The sequence below is a fragment of the Lissotriton vulgaris genome, chromosome 7 (assembly GCF_964263255.1).
Source record: "Lissotriton vulgaris chromosome 7, aLisVul1.2, whole genome shotgun sequence".
In the NCBI taxonomy this organism is placed as follows: Eukaryota; Metazoa; Chordata; class Amphibia; order Caudata; family Salamandridae; genus Lissotriton; species Lissotriton vulgaris.
In genome coordinates this window covers 620,443,095-620,467,322 of record NC_141695.1, presented here as the reverse complement: position 1 = coordinate 620,467,322, position 24,228 = coordinate 620,443,095, and the positions used below count along the sequence as shown (strand labels likewise).

Here is a 24,228-nt window from a genome sequence, read left to right as displayed (position 1 = left end):
GCTGACGTCACTCGTTCCCTCTGCAGCAGTTCTCCTTCTTTCTCAACTCGTCTCACGATTTCGCATGCGTTTTCATTCATACACTGAAAAATGACTACTTCCGTCCAAGCGATCACTTTTCTCTGACTGTACGGCCACAGTCTAACTGTAATTGTCACCTCAACTGACGAAACGTCTTCCCTCTGACGGTCGGACGATCGCCTCAACTGATAGGTTACTTACACACAGTAAACGTACGACCAGCGTTCGTTACTCATTCACTCACTCTTACGCTCCCCCTATCATCGGTCTGTCGGGCGATCAATGGTACCTCATGACCCCCTTTCAATGGTAGACAAATTACTCTGGGTGTTCGATACACCTGAACCACTTAAGTCCTTCCCTGGAGCTTAAGATTTCATCCGGTTGCGCGCGCTCACAACCTTCCCTCAATCACACTACAGGCATTCAACTCCGCTTGACATTACAACACAGGAACAACATAAAACACCGCAATCTTACAACGCATGACCCTTATACTCACTCTCTCTGCTGCTTTTCTCTCAACACCGTCAGCACCGTCTTCGGCTGGGATTCTTCTTCTGGTCGTCGATGACTAGGGACCTTGGGGTAAACTAAACCTGACCTAGGTTGACTTCCTCAAGAAGAAAACCATCTTTCTCTGCTACCAACTGCGGGGAATGAGATTTTGATATCAATTTATGATCAAATTAATAACTTATCTCATTCGAAAATTTTGGATCGATTGATTTCTGTCGTTGAGTAAAAGACAAACCCCGCATAGGTTAGATCAACCCCATAAACTGACGCCACTCTAAAGAACCACTTACAACTGATAAAGTTTGAAAGTTTTATATAAAAGTCAAATTTAAATGCGAATACAATCCTCTTAGGTTAAATCTCAAAAGTATACAAAAGAATACAAAATCAATTCCAGAATCAGCAATTTAAAGCATCGATGTGAAGTGGTACCTTTGCGTCATCTACAGAAAGAGAAAATTAATCAAGTTACATCTGTCCCTACTCTATACTAAGTGACATCCCTACTTCACAAGTTCCTAACCTAAAAAGGTGTCAGCAGTTTGACTCCCAAAGAAGTTCAAACTCTCTTAGCCTCTAAAGGTAACTTAAGTTTAAGAAGCAGTACCCTCTCTGCCTACCCATCCGTTCTTCTAAGGGTCCTCGGCCTACTGCTCTCTTGCGCTCTGATCTCTCTCAGCGCATCTGCTCAAGTCATCTACCCTTCGCCCTTCTCTCTGAGCTCCCTCTGATCGCTAATTGCCAATTGCTATCTTCACCCCGGGGTGCTGTCCCTAAAATACACAATCACAGTGTAGGTGGAACGCCCCTTCGACGCCCACCACGGACTTTCCCCATGAGGTAATCTTCCAGCCTTTTCCTTGCTTCGTCTCTTTCGCCGTCCGTTAAGTTGACCTTTCTCCTCCGATGTCATCTTCATCTTCTCATTGGTGACTTCATTCAATATTATAATTGACATTTCAGAGCACAAGTCAACAATCTCTACAGAACTTTAAACTACGACTATGATGTTGACCCTTCTAGGTCCTGCGAATGGACTTCTCAAAACAACTCTCGAATTCCAAGCGCTTCTTATCACGTTCAGGCCATAAACCTTGTCCGGCGTTGTCACCTTAAATCTAGTAAGCGCTAGACTCTTTGGCTCGCACGTTCACAGCAAGGCTATTCACGACTCCTGTGAGCCCACTAAATTACATACAGCGGACTACACTCCTGCGAACCCTTGGTCAGTCAGGTTAAAATCACAAATGACCTAAACCTTTCTAACATTTTTACAAAAAGCCTTCTACACAGTATAACCTTTAACATATATATATATATTCGTATTTAGCAAAGTCTTTTACGCATATGTGAATACATTATACATAGAATACAAACTGCATAGGGTATAACTTTATATTCTCATTCGCTATAGCGTGTTATACATGTTCTACGCATTTCTTCACGTTTCATTTCTCGCCGCTTCTCCGTTTTAAGGTTACACACGTACATGAATTCTACTTTGCACGTTCTACATTTCGTAAGCATTTCTACACATTTCTACATCAGCCCACTACATATACGGGCCTTCTAAATCTAATACATGTTCTAAAGTGAATACAGTTACATTTCCTATATTACTTTTGATTATATCGATTAGCTTTACACATTGATTGGTATTTAATGTTGCCAAAGTATGACATGTATTGTTTTTTTTCTATTGCTTCTGTCGGCATCAAGTATTGCCAAAGCCAAAAAATAAGCTAATGCCTCTCAAAGGCGAGACCTATCGTCTTTCCCGTTTCTTAAGCGTTTGCAAACATGCAGCGTTTTCTTGGTGCTTAGTTCTTCTGATGCTCTGCAAGCAAGTTCTATTTCATCAACCTGTATTTATTATTTGTACTATGGATCTTTTCAGGAATGGGGACGATGGTAACGTGGACCTAATTTTTGAAATTGTGTTTTTAAGGAGATTCGGGTGCCTTCAATTGGTTTTTGCGTGCAAAGCATTTTTCAGTCCTGATTTGCATTCACTGACTCATTCCTTTTTCTGACCAGACAGTGGCAGTATCGTTGCTATTTATCTATCTTTAGTCAAACGCCTTGTATTCTTATAATTAATTGATCTCCTTTATAGATAGTTTGAAATGCGTTACTTACCTGTAACAGCAGTTATCCAGTATTGGTGTCTTTCATGGATTCACATGCCTGAATCATTCCCCGTCGTCGAGACGGGAGCCTCCGGTAAATAAAAAAGTAATGTCTTATAGACATACATAGAGAAAATAGGCCTAAGGGCCTCCCCTTAGTAGCCTTTCTTAGTCCTTATGTAAAAAGGACCAAACTCTCCTAGTCAGCCAATCAGCTCCGACCTCCCTCTAGAACCTTCCTGGGAGGAGCCTCAGTCCCTCAGATTTTCGTACGCACCCAGCTAGGTAGGCGTAATGTTGTTAGAGAGGGATGTGAGTCCTTCCCGGGGAGGCGGGAGGGTTGCATGTGAATCCATGAAAGACACCAATACTGGATAACTGCTGTTACAGGTAAGTAACGCATTTCTTATCCAGTATTTGGGGTGTCTTTCATGGATTCACATGCCTGAATCAGAATAGTTAGCAATCAGATATGCACATTTGCGATGTAAATCAGCTCTGCAGTCATGTTAGACAATGCATATATTATCACATATAGTATCACAAGAGCAAGGAATGTGCATACCTGGACGGCGGGATGTAGGAAGGCTCACCTCACTGAAAGAGATGGCGAAGTCCCGCTGGACCCGCTGCCGCGTCTTTCTGAAGTTCGAAATCCAGGCAGTACTGTCTGGAGAAAGTGTGCGGTGACTTTCAAGTCGCCGCTCTGCAAATGTCCAATATTGGCACCTCCGCGAAGAGAGCTGCTGACGTGGACATTGCCCTGGTGGAATGTGCAGTGACGCGAAGAGTGTTGCTGACGTGGACCACGCCCTGATGGAATGTGCAGTGACCTGATCAGTTAAAGGCCGTCCGGCCTGGTCGTGGTAGAATGCAATCGCTGATGAGATCCATCTTGAGATGCTTAGTTTCGTGAGGGACAGGCCCATTCTTGGCCTGCTGTATGCCACGAACAGTTGTGAAGAGTATCTGAAGTGTTAGAGTAATCTAGGTAGAACCTGAGCCATCTTTGAGATTTAAAGAATGTAGAGCCCATTCTGCTGCGGTGGAAAGGTTCGCAAAGAAAGTTTGAAGGATTACTGGCTCATTGAGATGAAAGTCTGAAGGCACTTTTCGGAACGAATTTTTGGGTTCGGACTCAGCACCACGCCATCATTCCTGAGGTGCCTGTATGGTTCCTGAATGGACAAAGCTTGAAGCTCGCTCACTCTTCTGGATAGAAAACCGTCAGTAGCTCTCTGACCCTTAGTGTGGATTTTCCCCGAGACATACTTTGGGTCAGCTCCGTGTACTGGTTTAAACGGATGTTTCATGAGCATGTTAAGAACCACATTGAGATGCCAGGAGGTGGCAACCTCCTTACTGTCGGGAAAGATCTATATAATCGTTTTAGAACTTGCTTAATCAACCCGCTTGACCAGAGCGATGGGCTCGTTGGAATTCTTATATAACGAGATGACGCTGTTAAGGGTACTGTAATGGAGGAGTGGGTTAGGTCCGACTGTGGTAGATGTAATCGATAGGGCAATATTTGCACCAGTGATGTGGGGAAAAGCATATTTCCGCGGCTACGCCCCAGACACAAAGCGCTTCCCTTTCCGGGAATATGTTTATGTGCTATCCGCACTTGCTCTGGTACGAATGTCTACAGTCATGTGGATCATTCCGATTGTGGAACTCTGAACTCAGGGGCCAGGCGACCAACCTGAGAGACTTCAGACCCTGATGTTGAACTGCCTTATCGTTCGTAGTAAGCAGAGATAGATACTGCCGCCGGTGGATCGGCGGCTCCAGGGATAGGCGGCAGAGTTCTGTGAACCAATGTCGCCTCGGCCCAATTGGGGCTAGTAAATCCAAAATACAATAGGCGTCGGAGTTCTGTGAACCAATGTCGCCTCGGCCCAATTGGGGCTAGTAAATCCAGAATACAAGGCTCCACCATTCTTGTCTTGAGGACAATGGGAGCATCGGGAATGGTGGAATGCCCACGCAAAAACAGTGCGCCATGCGGTTGGAGATGCATTCCCCAGCCAATTTCCGAAGTGTGGGCATTCGGCGTACATTCACGTCGCAATTAGATCCATGTGCGGCGTGCTTCATCCGGGGAAGATGTGGCCAATGATGTGTTGGTCCAGCTCTCTGTTACAATGGTTTCTGCCTGCTGAACGCATTGGTGAGCCCATTGTTCGTCTTATTCTTGGTAGGCAAGCCTGAAGGGCCAGGAAGGCCTCCAGCTGGTTAGTCCGATTGATATGTAGTGTCTTCTCCATAGGAGACCACCGTCCACCTTATGTGACAACGTGAGGAACCGCCGGAAGTAGGAGTGACCAGCCTTGAGACAGTGTTTGAGAGGGTATTTCCCATTGTAGGATTCCGGCCATGTGCGGAGTATCTTTTATGTGGCAAGATGACCCTGTGGAATGTAACCACCGTTTCGATAGCGCCTCTTGTAGAGGTCTCGTTCGTAGTTGAGAGCGAGGGGGATACACGATCACTCACCGATGGGAATGCTTGTGGTGACCGTGTGTCCAGGGTATACCTAGGAAACTGAAGTACCTAGGAAACTGATGTAGTGAGAAGGTTCCAGGACCGATTTTTCCTGATTGAGGATGAGATCCAAGCATTGAAAACTGAAAGCAGGCGTTGGGAGACCTGGACCGTCTTGCAAGGATGAAGCCTTGACCAGGCAGTCATTCAGAAACTGAAGGACCTGGTGTCCTAGTAATGTCGCCCCCAGGGAACGGTATTTCGTGAGTATGTGTGGCGCAGACTTTAGCCCGAAAGGCAGAACGCGAAACTGCAAATGTCCGTCCCCAACTGCAAATCGTAAGTATTTTTAGCGATTTCTGTGAAGTGGGATATGGAGTTAAACGTCCTGTTTGCAGGACCTCATGGATTGCCATGCGAAACAACTGTCTCTTGTAGGAGTGTGTTGAAGTCTCTGAAGCCCAAGGTTGGCCTCCACCTCTTATCTTTTTCTGGATATAAAAAAGGGAAGCGGGAACAAAAAACCCTTTTTCCTTATGAGGAGGAGGTACTCTCGCTATAGCTCCTATGAGGAGGAGGAATTCTCGCTATAGCTCCTTTCTACAGTATAACCCAGACGTAGATGCAGCTGTACCTTCTGATATCTCCGCTGTCCGTTCCCTGAGAAGACAAGTTCTCAGAAGAGGGGTGCTTGTTTTGCTATTGTTGGCGACTGAAGGCCTTGCGGTCTACTCTGGCCTGAAGAGCAGGAAGATTGGAATTGATAATGTCCTTTGTGGGAAGACCTTCTTCTTCCTCCCTTTGTACTAAAGGACTGGTTCATATACTGAAGAGTGTTCAAAGTTCTCGCATTGTCTGCCTCGTTAACTAATCGTGCCAATAGTGACTGGCCCTCATATGGCCTGACCATAACCGTCGTTTGCACCTCAGGACGGAAAGGGCCCTCCTTGGATCCGCGAGACTGCTGTTTCAGCCAACTGGCGGAACCCTGCCATAGCGATGTTCTTCGCGCAGTCTATAGTTTAACGCCGATGCTTCACCATGTAGCGGATTCCATTTTACTTCCACTTCGGATGAGCCTGGCGAATCCGACTGGTATGGGGTCAGTGAGGCTACAATTGTCCATGCTAGCGTACCAAGAGCGCTAGAACGGTCACTGAGGAAAACCTGTTCCTAAGGTTGTCCCCTCTTAAGTCCTCCGTATCAGGAGGAGGTGACCTCGGGGCCGAAGGATCCCCGGAGTTTTTCTAGGCCGCCCGTGTCACTACGGAGTCCGGCATAGAAAGTTCCTGTTAAACACGCCGGTGTGAGGGATCACTAGTGATACAGAGGAGGGGTACTACCTGACCCGTACCTTTTCCGACTATAGGTAATTTATAACCAGTATTGACCTCACAGCCTTCTTGAAGGTGTCTCTGGAGACGTACAAGAAGCAGGCCTGCTCTTGAGAGGTCATCGAGGTCTGAAAACGGTGAGTAGTTCTCCATACCACCTTAGAAGAGATTCCAGAATTGGTGGATTTCCTCCGTCGATGAATTTGACGACGAGGTTGCCGTCATAGACTATGCCATCGCAGACGAGCAGTCATAGATGACCATATCCCCTTTAGAAGAGAGTACAGAATTGGCGGATTTCCTCCTTCATTGTAAGTCCGTCGACGAGATCTCCTTTCAGAGACTATGTCGTCGTAGACGAGTAGTCATAGATGAGGCCGTCGTAGACGACTGCATATATGATCCGTCGTAGATAAGGGCGACGACGCCGTCGAAGACTAGCCTTCGTAGCTGAGGCCGTCGTAAATGCGGTCATCATAGACAAGACCATCCTAGACGAGGCTATCGTAGACGAGTCCCTCATAGGCTAGGCCATCGGAGACGAGGCCCGCGTAGATGAGGCCGTCTTAGACTAGGCCATCTTAGAGAAGGCCCAGGTCGACTAGACAGGTTGTCATAGACGATGTCGTCCATGACTATGCCGCCGTAGATGAGTCCTCGAAGATGAGCCTACGTAGATGAGGCTATCGTCGATACCATAGACAGGCCGTCGTAGGCGAGCAGTCGACTCTTTAGACTAGCCTTTGTAGATGAGGCCGTCAGAGACTAGGCCATCTTAGACTAGGTCGTCGTAGACGAGGCCACCGAGCACTAGGCCTTCGTAGACGACTAGGCCATCACTCACTAGGCCTTCGTAGAGTAGGCCATTAGACTAGGCCATCGTAGACTATAGAGTAGGCCATCGTAGAGTAGGCCATTGTAAACTAGGCCATCGAACACTAGGGCTTCGTAGACTAGGCCTTCGTAGATGAGGCCATCCTTGAAACCGTAGGCATGCCGTCGTAGAGGAACAGCCATGTAGATGAAGCCATAATCGATATTCCTAGAGGTTGTCGTCGACGGCGACGGTCTCGTCGTCGACGGCCCCTTCGTCGACGGCCTCGTCGTCGACGGCCTCGTCGTCGATAGTACCGCCGTCGACGGCCTCGTCGTCGATAGTACCGCCGTCGACAGCCTCGTCGTCGACGGCCTCGTCGTCGACGGCCTCGTCGTCGATAGTACCGCCGTCGACGGCCTCGTCGTCGATAGTACCGCCGTCGACAGCCTCGTCGTCGACGGCCTCGTCGTCGACGGCCTCGTCGTCGATAGTACCGCCGTCGACGGCCTCGTCGTCGACGGCTCGTCGTCGACGGTCTCGTCGTCGACGGTCTTCCCTCGTCGTCGACGTCATCGTCGACGCTGTCGTCGCCGTCGACACTCTCATCGTCGACGCTTAGACAAGCATTGTAGATGAGCCATATAGACGCAGAGGCTGTGGTAGCAATGATGATGTTTTTGACATCGATGGCTCCTTAGGCTGTACTTCGGGTAGGAGACGCCCTTCTGAATGATCCTATGATCAGAGGAGGCGATTTAGACGGCTCATACGTCGTCATTGTTATCCGACATTTCTCCAAAGGCAAGTCCTTTACTCTCCTTTTTCACAGAGTGGGGAGATTGTTGAAGGACTGCGCCCGGAAGACCATGAGCGGTCTTTTTTAGGGCCTTCTCAGGATGGTACCCTGAGGAATGAGTCTGAGGAAATTCTTTATCAAGGTCTCCTAGACTTTGAGGGCAACACCTCATCTCAGTAACTGGAGAAAATAATAGGCTCTTTTCTGGCCTTAACCATATTAACAGCCTCTCTTCACGACCCTTCAAAATCACTTGAAAAAGTGCAACATACCTTTTGGTCTGTGAGTGTGAGGAACAGAGCAGAGCTACCTCTTGGGACAAGAAGTGCAGGCTCCAAACAGAATTCTTCCGTTCTTTCCCTTGTTATACCTTCTTTATTTGAGATAAAGAATGTATGTGAAGATAATCCATAGTAGAAAAGCCAAATTAAGTGAAAAATACACAGAATCTGAGCAGAGCTCAGAGGAGACTCCCTAGCACAACGTGCGGTAGAAAATCTGAGGGACTGAGGCTCCTCCCAGGAAGGTTCTAGAGGGAGGTCGGAGCTGATTGGCTGACTAGGAGAGTTTGGTCCTTTTTACATAAGGACTAAGAAAGGCTACTAAGGGGAGGCCCTTAGGCCTATTTTCTCTATGTATGTCTATAAGACATTACTTTTTTATTTACCGGAGGCTCCCGTCTCGACGACGGGGAATGATTCAGGCATGTGAATCCATGAAAGACACCCCAAATACTGGATAATTTGGTATTTTGTCTTCAGCATTTCCGTAGTTAGGTTATTATTTAGGCAGCTTTGCTGGTGAGTCTGTCTAGCGTCTTCGTTTCTGCAAAGCCAGAGAGTTCACATCGAGCCACCCATCCACCAATCAAAGCCCTGTACTGGAGCACCTCGCAGTCTGGCTGGCTCGACACACAAGTACAGTTTTTTAAATACATATTTGTACCCCTCGCCCTACCACCGCACACCAACATGAAGTTGCTTACAGATTAGTACGTTTCTGACTTTATTTCTTGATCTCATTAAAACTTATTTACGACCAGAATATTCGTAAACAACAGAATCCTTCCCCTTCCCTTTCATATTCCACTGAATTGTTCCTCCTTGCGGTGACTGTATTCGGAAGATGACTTCCCAGCAAGGAAACTGCAGTATATGCAGATCATTTTCTTATTGCTTCAGTAATAGTAATATCTTGTTTTTGTATACCCCTCTGTACCACACCGCAGGGCGTTGCATAATAGCTGATGCTATGTCCCAGTTTATTTATACTCGTTTATCGACTGCTTAAAGATGAAAGTCTCAGTTGGACCTGGTTGAATTCAAACTTGTGAAGAAGAGATCACTGTAGATGTTAGTGGCAAACCTTTACTTACTAAGCCTTCTTGCTGGCGAAAAACAAACTACTACCGGATGCTTTCTCTCACAACTGGCTTCACTTTTTTTAAATTCCCTGTTTGTACTTTTCTTTACATGTAGCAAAGGAAGCCAGCTAACCTTTGTCCAAGCACTGGTATACCCTGTTTTTGCAGGCTACCACCCACAGCCATTTAACTTACCTAAACACAATGTTCTTACATCTGTCTGGCTTCTGTCCTTCATGACAGCATACTTGCAGGTAATAAATGTTACAGTGAGCATGCTGCATGGGGAGGTACTTGTGTGCTAGACCTCCTAGTATTTGGTATCCATGTCCACCTGTATGCAGATGACACTCGCTCTCTGTTGTCCATGTAGGAGTGTGGCAATGGGTTGTTCGGGTGAAGTTGAAGAGTTTGTCTTCACTGCATCAAAGGCTCATCTCTGTCAAGACTGAATTTCTTCCTGTTTCTTGTCAAATTTAACCCTTCTTACTGAAATCTTCTGTTTAGTCCACTTATCTTTAAATTGAACTTTTTTCATACATTTCTACTGTCTAAATTTTTTATTTTTCAATTATCTTCACTGACATATCAAGCTGTGTCTTTTTCTGACTTGCAGATCATCATGCGGCCGTGCAGCGGATACGCGCAGTCTGTACTCCGCTGGCAAGCCCGTCTGCGCCCGCCTTCATCGGGACCAGCGTCTGGGACACTGGTCCCGACTCACCGACGGTACACTCCAGCCCCCTCCACACTCCTAACCCCGGACGCAGCCACAGCTGCCAGCTCTCAACACCTAAAAACACCCAAGGCCTGATCTCCTGCTGAAATTGCTGCCGCACCTTCACCCACCTCCGGACCCCAGCAATAGCCCCCAGTCCACCGGACGCCGACTCACACACACCACTAAACTGCATCCTCCTCAACGTGTGCTCCCTGCACAGACACACCATAGAAATCTAGGACTTCTCAACACCCACATTCCCGGCGTCGCCTTCCTCACAGAGAGCTAGACCAACACCAGCTCCGCACCCAACATCGCAATTACCATCCCAGACAGATACAAGATCCTGAGGAAAGACCACCCCAACCGCCCAGGAGGAGGCTTCGCCATCATCCACAAACACTCCCTCTGCATAACTACCACCGACCCGGATGACGCTTCGCCCACCCTGGAACATTTCTATTTATAGATGCAGACCAACACAAAAATGACGCTCCGCTGAACCCTCATCTACCGGCCACCTGGCCCCGTGCTCTGTTTACCAACACCATCGCCGACCCCCGCCTCCCCATGCCCTCGCCTCCAGAGACAACATAAAACTCGGAGACCTAAACTTCCACCTGGACAACCACGACAACCCGAACATCACTGCCCTCCTAGAGAACCTCACCAACATAGGACTGAAGCAACTGGTCTCCGCCCCCACTAACACAGCAGGACATACTCATCCCCGTCTTCACAGGAGGAAACCGCGTCTTCTTCAGCCACACCACAGAACTGCTCTGGACTGACCACCACTGCATCCATTTCTCCTTCAGAAAACCCACCGCACACGAGCACGTGTGCCGCCTCCCACACAGAAGCTGGAACAAAGTCACGGAAGAACACCTAACAGCCGCCCTAATGTGCACTCCACCCCCAACCATGCCAGACACCAACACCGCAGCAAACAATCTTCACCGATGGATCACCATCTGCGCCGGCACACCCGCCTCTCCCTCCGGAAGGTTATAGGACGACACAAAAAGAAAGCCAGCTGGTTCACCACGGCACTACAAGAATCCAAGTGCTTTTGCCGAAGTCTCGAAAAGACCTGGAGAAACAGCAAAACCCCAAAAACACGCACCGCCTACAGAGCTGCCACCAGAGCACACCACCAACTACTCAAAGCCACAAAGAATAACTTCCTTCAAGACAGAATCCTCTCCAACACTTACAACTGCAAGGAACTCTTCTCCATCATACAGGAATATGCCAAACCAGACAGTGAAACAACATCTCGCAAGACCTCTGCAACAGACTCAGCTCCTTCTTTCACCTCAAGATCAAGACGCTTTATGAAAACTTCGACGACCAAGACCTCTGCACCGCCTCAGTTCCCACCTCCAGCAAAGCCACCCGACAGACCCTACTCACCTGGACCGCACTCATGACAGAAGAGACCTTAAAGACCATGAAAAGCATCCATTCCGGAGCACCCTCAGAAACCCTGTTCACCCCACATCTCCCACAGGGCTGCCACATCCATTGCAACCGAGCTAGGTCGAACAATCAACCGCCAAACCAGTCCAAATTAAATTCTCAGTTGTGTCCATTTGCTAAGCATCCGAAGCTCCAAACTGCATCAAGTCCTACAAGTTTGCACTTTGTTCCCTCCTCCCACATTCTTGGATGTTTCCTTCTTTGCACAAAACCGCGTAAACTTCCTGAACTTACCTTTATCTCTTTTTAAATAATTTTAAAATGTGTACAGGGCGTTGGTCCCCTACCAAGAAACACCATTGATTGTATTCTTTCAAAAGATGTTATTAATAATCGCCGGCTGCACTTACTGTGTTTATATGTAATTGCACCATAATGTTCCGATTTTAATTAATCGAACATGAATAAAAGAAAAACTTTGATTGGAGAAGTGATACTGCAAAAGTGGAAAGAGAGAAAGAATAAGCGTGAAAGTGATACACTGACAGTAAACCTAGAAATTTAGGAAGCATTGGGAATCTTCAATAAAAGAAATTCTGTAAACATTGCTAACCATCAAGCACACACTCTTCAATCTTTATTTGCGTTATAAATCTAAAGATTTTTAAGGTACAGCATTCTAATTTAACATGTTGTAGAGGTAAATGTGTGTTAGTGCTTGCAAAGTAGTGGTCCCATTTTGTACTGGATGTGATGTAAAGGTGGGGCTACCATCTGTACTGAAGAAACTTTCCTGGCTGCCAAGCAAGCATCAATGTGTGCCCAATGTGTGTTGGCTGCTTAATTCTAATGAACTTCAAAATGATATGCCTATGTCACAATCTGAACATCTTGAAATGTGAGATCAGCCTCCGCAAAGTTCTAAATCATCCCATGCTTTCTGCAGGTGAGATGCCAAACTGATTTGGTGGTTGAAGCTAAGCTCTGAAACACCTCTACGACCTGCGACTACCCTAAGACTCAAGGCCATATCTTCCTGAGTTGCGCACCCTAATCAAAAATGCAGTACACCAGAATAGAGGGGGAAGTGGGCATGCAAAAGTTTGATATGGCTCTAGGATCCGATGTGAAGAGTTAGGATGGGGTGCTGGGGGGGGCGGTCAGGGTCTAGGAGGGGTGATTGTTCTCAGGTTTGACGTAACGCTCTTAATTGTTCTTCCTCAGCTCATCAGCATCGGCTCCTCCTATAACTATGGAAATGAGGATCAATCGGAATTTCTGTGTGTCGTCTCCAGAGAGTTAAATAACTCAACAAATGGTCTTGTGATAGAGCCGAGTGAGAAAGCCAAGGTGAGAAACCAGACACTGCTCCCATGGTGGCACATTTGAGTGTGTATTTCTCAGTGAATGTAACAGCTGAAAGAGCCACTCTTGTGTCAGGTTGAATAGAAGAACTGCCGTAGGGATGTATTGCACTTGAACATGTGTGTGGAAGTGTTGGATGATCCTAGTGTTAGCATTCATTGGAAAGCTTTGTACATGTGCATGTGTGTGGAAGTTGTGTATGATAATAGTTTAATTAGTGTTTATGTTGCTGTTCTGTAACCCTTTCGCTGCTAGGGCTCCATCTCCCCCACCTCAAGGTACCTCGAGCCAATAAATTAGATTCACCTTGCAATCATTTTTGGTTGTGTACTGGGTATAGAACAGTTCATTTGGTCAAAAATAAAGAGTGAAAAATAGGTATCAAGGTAAAAGACTAGCATGTGAAATATAGGGCATGTCTCAAAATATCTTCTTTCTTACATATTGGCTTACATTTGGATAGCACAAATACATAGAAATACTTCAGTATTCTGTGTTCCCCTAAGTCTACCGATAAATAGTAATGCACTTGTGTCGGTAGGCCTAGTACCCACGATAAGCAAGAGCCCAAAACCCAACATGGACACACCATATTTTTCCTCTGAACACTGACCCTTTTTTTTGCAATGTGGCTAGCTGCGGATTTTGGGCCGTAGCTCAGCCGGTACCTAGAAAACTTAGCGAACCTGCATCATAATTTTAAACTAGACACCTGGAGGAATGCAGTGTGGGGTGACTTGCATGGCTCTCACTATGTTTTCCTATTCAGAAGCCCTTTCAAACCTCAAACTTTGACTAAAAAAACAAATTGTCCTCATTTTTGTGATGGAAAGTTCTGAAATCTGCCGGGACCAACTCGTTTTTTTTACCAATAACCATTCCCCCCAAATCTCCCAATGAAAATGGCACCTCACTTGTGTGGTTAGGGCTAGTACCCGCAACAGTAAAGCCCCCAAAATGCAACATGGAGACGGGAAACATCCTTTACAACGCAACTTTTACCACGCAGTGCCTTTACGACGCAACTTTTACAACGCAAACCATTACAACGCATTGCGCTGGGGGGCGCTCTAGGATAGGGAATAGGTTTAATTTACTATCCAACACCTTCCCTACTATCCACGGGGACTGGAGTTGGAATAGTAAATTAAACTATTCACTATCCAGCGCCCCAAAGCACTATACGTTGTAAAGGCATGCATTGTAAAAACCGCGTTGTAAAGGCATGCGTGGTAAAAGCATGTGTTGTAACGTCATACATCCCATGGAGACATCACCTTTTCCCTCTGAAAATTGACCCTTTTTTTGCAATGTGCCTAGCTGTGGAATTTGAGGCCTAGCTTAGCCGGCACCTCGGAAAAAGTAGCAACTTAAGATATTCCAGGGTGGGGTGACTTGTGTGGCTCCAACCAGGTTTTCCTACCTACCCAGAAGTCCTTGCAAACCTCAAAATTTGACTAATATTGCACATTTTTCTTGCATTTCTGTGACATAAACTTCTGGAATCAGTAGGAATCCACAAAATTCCTTCCATCCAGCATTCTCCCACTTATCCTAATAAAAACGCTGCTCCACTTGCTTGTGTGGCTGGGCCTAGTGCCCGCCACAGGAACAGATCAAACCAAGGTCAATGAGTGTCCCCTTGCAAGGACTCCCATTGATGTTACTTTGTTCCATACCGGTCACTGGCAATGGGCCCAGCCACACAAGAGGGGCAGTATTTTCATAGGGACAATTGGGGAAATGCTGGGTGGTAGGAATTTTGTTGATTCTTTCTGATTCTGGAAGAATACGTCACAGAAATGCAAGGAAAATATGCTATTTTAGTCAAAGTGTGAGGTTTAGGGGGTATGGTGGGCAAGAAAACTTTGTGGGATCCACAAGGGTCAAAACCTCCTGTACTCCCATGGGCGTCTAGTTTTCAGAAATGCCTTGGTTTGGTAGGTTTTCCTGGGTGGCTGCCGAACCAGGGTCCAAAAACTGCAGCTACCCCTTTTGTTGATGTTGCCACATTATGTCTTGGATCCTGCCCTTCTGCGGGCATAAGGCCCATCCACAAGGGTGAGGTACCATTTATAACAGGAGATATGTCGGATCCCTGGGTGGCAGGAAATTCGAGGCTCCCAGCAGATTCTCATACTTTGATAGATCCACACAAGCCACCCTGGTGCCTAGTTTATGAAAATATCTACAGTTAATAGATTTTTCCTAGAGACAATGTACAGTCTGGCAGAGAAAGACCGAAAAGACAAATATTACTGTACATCCATCTACTCCTCAAGAACACATACATACTGGTTGGATTTAGCTTGAGGGGGAGAGAAAAGATCAAAATGAAAATTTTATTAACAAACTTACACAAAATGGAAATTCATTCTTAATTATATAAAGGAAAGTTCAGAATTCAGACCCAATAGCTCCCAACTTGTGAGCTGTAAAGCCATGACAAGCCACCAACCACTTTAAAGGCCATTCAACACCTTTTATCCGTCACTTACAAAACCATTAACACTGCCTGCCAAGGGCCCCTTATATAAAGGCACATACATCAACAAACCGCGCCATTCAAGCACCTATCATTTCCATATGCCGAAAGGACTGAAACAGCAGTCACACCGCCTGGCAGCTGACAATGTGTTTGTTTTGTCCAGCAGCAAGTCACGACCCACACACCGCCAGCCCTAGGCGAACTTCACACACTGCCAGCGCATACACCACCAGCCAGATGTCAGTTCAGACACAACAATCACACCTCCTGGAAGCTGGTAGAATGTGTGAATTCGTTTTTCGGTGGCGGTGTGTGTATGTGATGACTTGCTGCCAGTTACAACATATCCACATTGGCAGCCAAACGTCAATATGTATACATACATATATATATATGTGTATATATATAGATATAGATATAGATATATATATATATATATATATATATATATATATATATATATATATATATATATATATATATACACACACACACACATCACATTTTTAGGTCTCGCCTCTCAATGCGCATGCGCATTGAGCGAGACTATAGGGGCTTAAATAAGGTTTACCTACACTGGCGATTGACTGGCGATTTGATGCTGTGCCCGTGCGCTTTTAGGTCAATGCGCAAGCGCGTTGACCTAAAATGCGCGTGCACATCATCAAATCGCCATCTGTTCCCCAGCAGCACTCCTCCCACACCTTTGAAGTGAAGCTTAGCTTCACTTCAAAGGCCCCTGCTGCTTCACACTACGGCCCGTGTCTCTCCCCCATCGCCGCTCTCCCTGCTCCGCCCCCTGCTGCGGCCGTGTCGCATTTCTCCTCCCCCCTCCCCACAGCAATGCCCTCCGTCTTGTTCGTCTTGTGTGCAAACTTCTTATCTTTTGCCTTTTTGAAAGTATCATGTAAAATAATTATTTTGACAATGTTTTCAGAATACGTTTCAAGACCCTCAAATTTAATTAGCTGCTTAGATAGCAGTTCAATTTCGCTCTTTTTAAAAAGCGCGCATGAAAACTTCTTTGCTTACTTTCTGAATCTGCTACTTAGCCAGCACCTCCCCTCTCTCTCACGGACGCCAGGCCGTGTTATTTTGCTCGCATTTCTCCTCCCCCTCCCCTCCCCAGCCGCCAGCACCTCCCCTTTCTCTCACGGCCGCCAGGCCGTGTTATTTTTTCAGCCTCCCCTTTTTCATTTCTCTCTCCTAGCTTCGCCCATTTCTCCCAATCACTCTCTTCTCTCACTCTCCTACCTCGCTGTCAGTCTCTACTTTCCCGCTCCATTCCTCTCTAAATGTAAACAGAGACCCTCCCACACACACACCACCGCCACAGTGGCCGAACCTGCAATGCTCATCGCATTTCTCCTTCCCCTCCCCAGCCGCCAGCACCTCCCCTCTCTCTCACGGCCGCCAGGCCGTGTTATTTTTTCTGACTCCCCTTTTTCATTCATTTCTCTCTCCTAGCTTCGCCCATTTCTCCCAATCACTCTCTTCTCTCACTCCCATACCTCGCTGTCAGTCTCTACTTTCCCGCTCCATTCCTCTCTAAATGTAAACAGAGACCCTCCCACACACACACACACACACACCACCGCCACAGTGCCCGAACCTCCAATGCTCGCAGCCTCCATGGTCCAAACACACCAAGCAAATCTAGAGGAGGGAGGTTTTAGTTTGAATGACTAAGTGCTGTGGCAGCACCCTCTCTTCAGTGTTGCATTCCAAATGCTATAGGTGTCACATTCGCGAAAGTTATAACTATTGGCATTGTAAATGACAAAGCTATCAATTTAGCTGTTTTAAAAACCAACAAATAAATAAAATATTTGTCATTTACAAGACCAATAGCTCCAACTTTTCTAATGCGAGGCCTATTGCATTTCCAATGCTTGTTTTTTTAACAAACAAGAAAACTCAAAACCAAATAAAAGGGGATGAAACACCAATTATGACTACAAGCACAACAGGTCTAACTAAATACATCAAACAAACGCCAACTGTAAACTGAATAAAATATATAAAACAATACAGACCAGTCAGTTCACTTTTACTGTCATGGTTGCTCCCAAAACTTGAGTTGTATGTGTTACAAGTTAAACCATGCTGGCACACATTAACCAGGATTAGAAGGACACTCGGGGTAGTATATACGACTCTTTTCGCATCCCTATTCGGACACCCTCTACATCTCTTACATGGAAAGGTTTTTTTGTTGGGTGTGAGAGTAACGTAATTGGGAAAGTGGCTATCTTTTAATCTAGCCACATCATCCACCACTCCAGCACTGGGAACACTTGCCTGCTCATCTACAACAAGGCTGCCTATTACAGCCTGCTGAAACTGAACAAAAGTCTTTTTTGAGTCTGGAGATCAGTCCTTGAGTACAACAAAAGCATTGAAGGTTGCCAAATTAAACAAATGAACAGCCAACTACTTATACCGAATGAACGACTTACGAACATCACTGTAAGGCTCCAACCTTTTGATCTATTCTAGCTACACCACCTATGTGCTTATTGTAGGAGTCAGAGATGAAGTACTTTCATCATGAATGGTTGTCAGCATGTCAACATCTTTCCTGTCTATTAATTTCACAGCTAAAAGTTTCACAGCTAAAAGTTCATCACTACGCAAAGCACTGCACCGTCCCCTCTGAAACTTTTTCTAACCAAGCTCCTTAGGGTAACCTGTATGGTTAGAGTGAATTGTGCCTTATGCAACAGTGTCCACTTTGAACAATTCCTTGAACAATTGCACACTAGTGTAGACGTTAAATGGTGATCTTTGCTTTAAAAGTCCTCTACCAAGTTCCCACACATTTGTCTCACTGATTCCAGAAGTGGATAAACAACCAATGGGCTCAATAGAAGAATCTTTACCAGTGTACACACTGAATTATAGACCTATCCAGAACCAGACCACATTTACATCTTAATTCCATAATGTGCCCTCTTGCTTGGAATGTACTGCCTAAAAACGAAACGATCCTTGACAAGGAACAAAGACGCATGCACAGCTATTTCTTTCCCTGGAACATAGATCTCTGTAAAACGATCTACAAAATGATCACAGACAGGCTGAATATTGAAGAAGCTGTCACAGTCAAGTGTTCATGATGGAATGCTGAAACATTATCAACTGAATGCAGCATCTGAAGCAGAAGCAATACCGATCACGACTCATGGCTGCAGGAAAGATAGCAGGTGCCACCCAGGGACTAGTAGACCAATATGAAGACCACAACTGTTTCCTTATCAATCCATCAAAAAAGTGAAACCCCAAAACTTCATCAACTCATCCAGATTTGTGGGAATCCATCGGCTAGCTCTAGAGTGGGACTCAAGTCTGGCACTGTTGTATCTCCAATACTGTTCATCATACTAATTAGTCTGTTCAATAATCTCATCCAAAATTGCTTTGTCCTGATAAAAATGCAAAGGCAAACATTTTTCAGTATTAACTCTACAACACCACTAACAGCAGGAAAGATAAGCTGCACCATGGTTGGGGCAAACCAGAGTTCAGCACTTCCAATTTGAAGCCTTTTAGCCCCAGGCCGCATTCCAGATTCCTCTGGCTTCCCTATTGGCATGTCAGTGTCCTTCTCTTAAACACTCTAAAACAAAAACAACAGTTGGTGGACAGAATGTAGAACAATGTCCTACGTTCACCCCAGTACAGAGATCTTGGCCTAAATCCATCGTTTTTTTGCTATCATGTCATTCCAGTTTGAACCCAGCCATACGCAAATCAGTCTTGACCCTCTGCACCATGGCAACAGTCCAGCCCGAACTGCCAAGCCAGGTCCTCCCAGGACTGGGTACAAGCAGCCTAGAACCGGTTTCGGGCTTTCAGCCCTCATCAGTCAGGATAGCTTGATTCCAGTGGCATGGAGAGCACAGGACTCACGTATGAGCATACCGGTCCCACTCGGGGTGATAAATGCAACAATAACCAACACTGTAATTAACAAACTGTGGCTTTATCAAACAGAAAGTAAAGCTACTATCATATAGTAATTTGGAAGGCAAAGTCAGTATCTGAAAGAGACATGTTAGTGATCGATTCCTTACCTTAGAATATCCCCAGGCGTCAGGCTGGATCCGGAAAGTTTTTCGTCAGCAGTACCCCTGCGCGTCGGTAGGTGGCGTCGTGCTGCTCTGCGTCCGTCGCTGGCGTTGTAAGCACCGAGATGACTACTTCGGCGCCACCCATGCGCGCTGACTTCAGTTCTTCCTTTTTCCAAGTCAGCAAGCGCATATCCAGTTAGATCATGTACCATAGTCACTTTTTGAGTCCTTGACTCCTGGTGCCACGTAGGGATCCCTGGGTTTAAATTCTACGGGGCCTGCCGCCGTACGATGTCAGTGGTTGACCCCCATGGCGTCTGTCTCTACTGTCTGGAGCGTGACCATGACTCCAGGTCATGTTTCGACTGTCTGGCCACGGCTCCAAAGGCTTTGCGGGAGTGGTCCCGAAAGCTGCGGGAGGTCCAGGGGTCGCCCGAGAGACCGACCGCGGAGCCATCAACATCGCTCCTCGGGGTCCAAGACTTCACCCTCTGAATCGGGTAAGCGACGTCACAAGAAAAAGTTGAAGAAGCATGTGCGCTCTCCGACCTCCCCAGTCGGTCTCCGGATGCGGACGAGGGGGCCAGGGGTCCTTCCCCCACTGCTACGTTGGAGCCTGAGAATCCCGTTGCCTACCCGCCCTACCCAGGTCCGTCTGCGATTCAGGCCCAGGTGCAAGAGTGTCTTGCCACCATAGATCGCCTTTTCAGACCTAGGGCTCCCGCTGGCGTGCCTTCGGGCCCCATAGTCCCTATTGAGGGCCCTTGCTTGCCACCGGCTCTGGCACCGCTGGCGGCTCCGGCCCCACAGGGTCCTCTACCAGCAGCTCCCGCCCCGGCGCCCCCTGTGGCTCCGTTCCCGGCACCGCAATGGGTTCCGTTCATCCCACCTTCGCCCTTGCCTGAGTTTCCGGGCAATTTTGCTCCGGCCTGGGACCCTAATTGGGACATAGAACCGGACCGGCTCCGAACGGCACAGTTCCCAGCTCTGTTGGAGCATTTTTTTCCCCCTGTGCCTCCCCTGCCGCTGCAGCCTGTTCCTCGGGCCGTGGAGGAGGGCGATTACTGGGAGGAGTTGGAGTACTCTGAGGATGCTGGTGGCCTTGACCTCTCCTCTGAGCCTGGGTTTGTGTCTCCTCCCGCTGTCAAGGAGGAAGGCGCCATATACACTGTGGTGCTCCGTAGAGCAGCTAAGGCTCTTGACCTTGATCTACCTACTGTTACCCTCAAGACGAACCTCCTCACTGAAGTGCTTCATCTGGCGGCAAATATTCTGGAACCTCTGCTACTGTTCAGTGAGGCCTTGACCAATGTTTTGATGGGCACCTGGTCTAGACCAGCCACAGGGGTTCCCGTGGATAAAAATGTGGCCAGGCGTCATCGCCTGGCACCGGGTGACCCTGCCTTTTTAATAAATCATTCGAGCCTGGTTATTCAGGCCTCCACTTCCCAAAGTGCATTCCCTACCGCTCGCTCCGCCGGATAAGGAATCGAAAAAGCTGGAACAGTTTGACAAGAAGTTGTTCGCCTCTGCCAGCTTGGAGCTGCGGTCAGTCAACACCGCATGCCTCTTGTGCCGCTACTCTAAAGCTGTGTGGAACACAGTGGCACAAACTCTGCCCCAGTGCCCGGAGGAGAATCGGGCTGTACTTGCCCAAGCTGTTGCGGAGGGGAAGGATGCAGCGAAGTTCACCATTCGGTGCGGGCTGGACACTGCAGACAATTTGGGGAGAGCAATCTCCACGACGGTGGCCTTACGTCGCCATACCTTGCTGCGGTCCACTGTGTTTTCGGGAGATGTCCAGAGTTCCCTCATGGACATGCCTTTTGATGGTACTCGCCTGTTTGGCGTTGGAGGGTTTCAAGGACTCTCAGGCTATGGCCAAGTCCTTGGGTCTTTCCACCACACGCCCGGCCACGTCTACCATTCGTTCCTTTCATGGCCTCTGAGGGGCCACCCCTACATGTTCGTTCAGCCAGAAGCCTGCGCAGAACCAACCTCAGCGCGGCTGCGGGTGTGGTGGCCGCCGTGGTGGCCGCCGTGGTGGCACAGGGGGCCACCGTGTGGGTCAGTCCACCTCCGCTCCCACAGCATCCGCCTCAAAGCCTTCTTAGTTCAAGCTTTGGGGTGCACCCCACGCCAATGGGTGGCAGGATTTAACATGACCTCCCCCACTGGCGCTCTGACACTTGAGACAAGTGGGTGCTGCAAATCGTCCGAAGGGGCTACTCCCTCCCCTTCGAGTCTGTCTCCCCAGCCATGCCACCTCCGTTCCACCGCATGTCGGGGGATCACTTTGTGCTTCTCCAACAGGAAGTCACGGCCCTCTTGGCCAAGGGGGCCATCGAGCGCGTTCCTGGGCCAGAAGTAGGACTTGGTTGTTATTCCCACTACTTTCTGGTCCCGAAGAAGGAGAAAGGCGGCCTGCGCCCCATCTAGGACCTCAGGAACGTCAATCTGTTCCTCCGGAAGGAAAAGTTCAAGATGTTGACTCTGGCTCAGGTCTTGGCTGTCTTCAACCCTGGAGACTGGATGGTAGCGTTGGACTTGCAGGACGCATATTGTCACATCCGTGTCCTGCCGGCCCACCGGCGTTACCTGCGGTCATGGTAGACCAGGAGCATTTTCAGTTTGCTGTGCTCCCCTTCGGCCTTACCAGAGCCCCTCGGGTGTTCACGAAAGTGATGACGGTGGTCGCAGCTCATCTGCGCAGGTCAGGGGTGTCAGTCTTCCCCTACCTCGACCACTGGTTGTTGAAGGCGGGCTCGCCCCAGGCAGTCGTCACCCACCTTCAGACTACGGCCAACCTCCTGCATTTGCTGGGGTTCTCCATCAACGTGCTGAAGTCGCACCTGAGTTCCTCTCAGAAGCTCCCCTTCATCGGAGCGGTTCTGGATTCGACGCAGTTTCGGGTTTATCCTCCCGAGCAGCGAGTCTGGGATATTCAGGCTATGATTCTGATCTTTCAGCCTCTAACCCGGGTTTCAGTCAGGATGACCCTCCGGCTCCTGGGCCTTATGGCCTCCTGCATCCTGCTAGTGCGTTCTGTTGTACGCCTTTCCGCCTATACCACTTCTGCCAAGAGTGCTGAAGAAGATTCGGCATGACCGGGCTAAAGTCATCCTTGTGGCTCCGGATTGGGCACGAAGATACTGGTATCCCGAGTTACAAAGCATGGCGATCGATCCGTCTGCCTCTTCGAGAGGATCTCCTGTCGCAGCAGCAGGGGACGGTCCTCCACCTGAACCTGTCCAGCCTCCACCTCCATGCGTGGAGATTGAGCGGTGACAGTTGACAGCTTTCGATCTTCCTTTCGAAGTCTGTGATGTCATTCTGGCAGCCAGGCGTCCCTCCACTAAGACGGTATACGCCTGCAGGTGGAACAAATTTGTGGCATGGTGCACAGCAAAGGCTGTGGATCCCCTTTCTTCTCCTCTTTCTGAGGTCCTTCTGTTCCTGCTATCCTTGGCCCAGCAGGTCTCTGCTCTGGGCACTATCAAAGGTTATCTTTCGGCCATCTCCGCCTTTCTAAGGCTTACAGATTAGCCTTCTCTCGTTAAGTCCCTGGTTGTTAAACATTTTCTGAAATGCATTACACACACATTTCCTCCCATGCCTTTCATAATACCTCAATGGTACTTAAATCTTGTCTTGACATATCTGAAGTGCGCTCCCTTTGAGCCCCTTCATAACTGTCTTTTACATCTTCTCACTCTAAAGACGGCTTTCCTAGTAGCTATCACCTCTGCCAGAAGAGTGAGTGAGCTCCAGGCTTTTTCTTCTAAACCTCCTTTCCTTTCTGTTTATCGAGACAAGGTGGTTTTAAGGACCCGTCCTTCTTTCTTGCCAAAGTTTGTCATGCCCTTACACATCGGGCAGACCATCACTTTGCCCACCTTCTTTCCGCCTCCTTCAAAAGAAGAGGAGAAGCTCCACCGTCTGGACCCAAAACGTGCGTTTTCATTCTATCTGAAGTGCACATAACCGTTCCGGGTGGATGACCAGCTTTTTGTTGGCCACGTGGGCGCCAAAAAAGGTTGGGCCGTGCACAAACGGACCATCTCTCGGTGGGTCGTTCTGTGCTTCAAAGCATGTTACTCGTTGGCTAAGAAGAAGCCTCCTATGGGGCTGCGTGCCCATTCTACCAGGGCGACGACAGCCACTACTGCCTTGGGACGCAGCGTTTCCTTGCAGGATATTTGTCATGCAGCTACGTGGGCCTCGCTGCACATGTTTACCAAGCATTACTGCCTTGACAGTCTAGTCCAGAGTGACGGCTTCTATGGCCATTCTGTTCTCTGTGACTTTCTGATGTACCGCGATTCTTGATAGTCAGAATTGTTGTGTTCTGGGTTGTCTAATCATTTGCAGCTTCGTGATTATGTAGGAGAACAAATGAGACGCTATAGCTAGTCTGTTCTGGGACTTTGGGTACTGAGGCGATAGGAAGGCTTAGCCCCTACACACCAAGGTCCTGTTTTCCTACGCATAGTTCTGTGTATATGACGAATCCCTGCAACAGGGCGCTGCCAACGTTTGGTCTGTTAGTTATCTTTGAGATTCCTGAGTAGTGCTTGTGCTTGTTCACAACCACCTCATTTCTATTTCCGGAGACGGATGTGACGATGTAGCCTCCTATTATTGAAATTTTATCGGGTTTTCAAGCTTGAATTTTTAAAGGTCTTTCTCTTTC

The 24,228-nt window shown here is 47.8% G+C and overlaps 1 protein-coding gene across 2 annotated transcripts in view; it reads left to right on the top strand.

Annotated features, from left to right (window-relative positions):
• The window catches only part of KCTD2 (potassium channel tetramerization domain containing 2), a 201,822-nt gene that overhangs the window by 139,637 nt on the left and 37,957 nt on the right, over positions 1-24,228 (top strand). For both annotated transcript variants that reach the window (XM_086930789.1, XM_086930788.1), the window contains exon 5: positions 12,834-12,959. In XM_086930789.1, the coding sequence (XP_086786915.1) occupies positions 12,834-12,959 (126 nt within the window). The remainder of the gene's footprint in view (positions 1-12,833; positions 12,960-24,228) is intronic.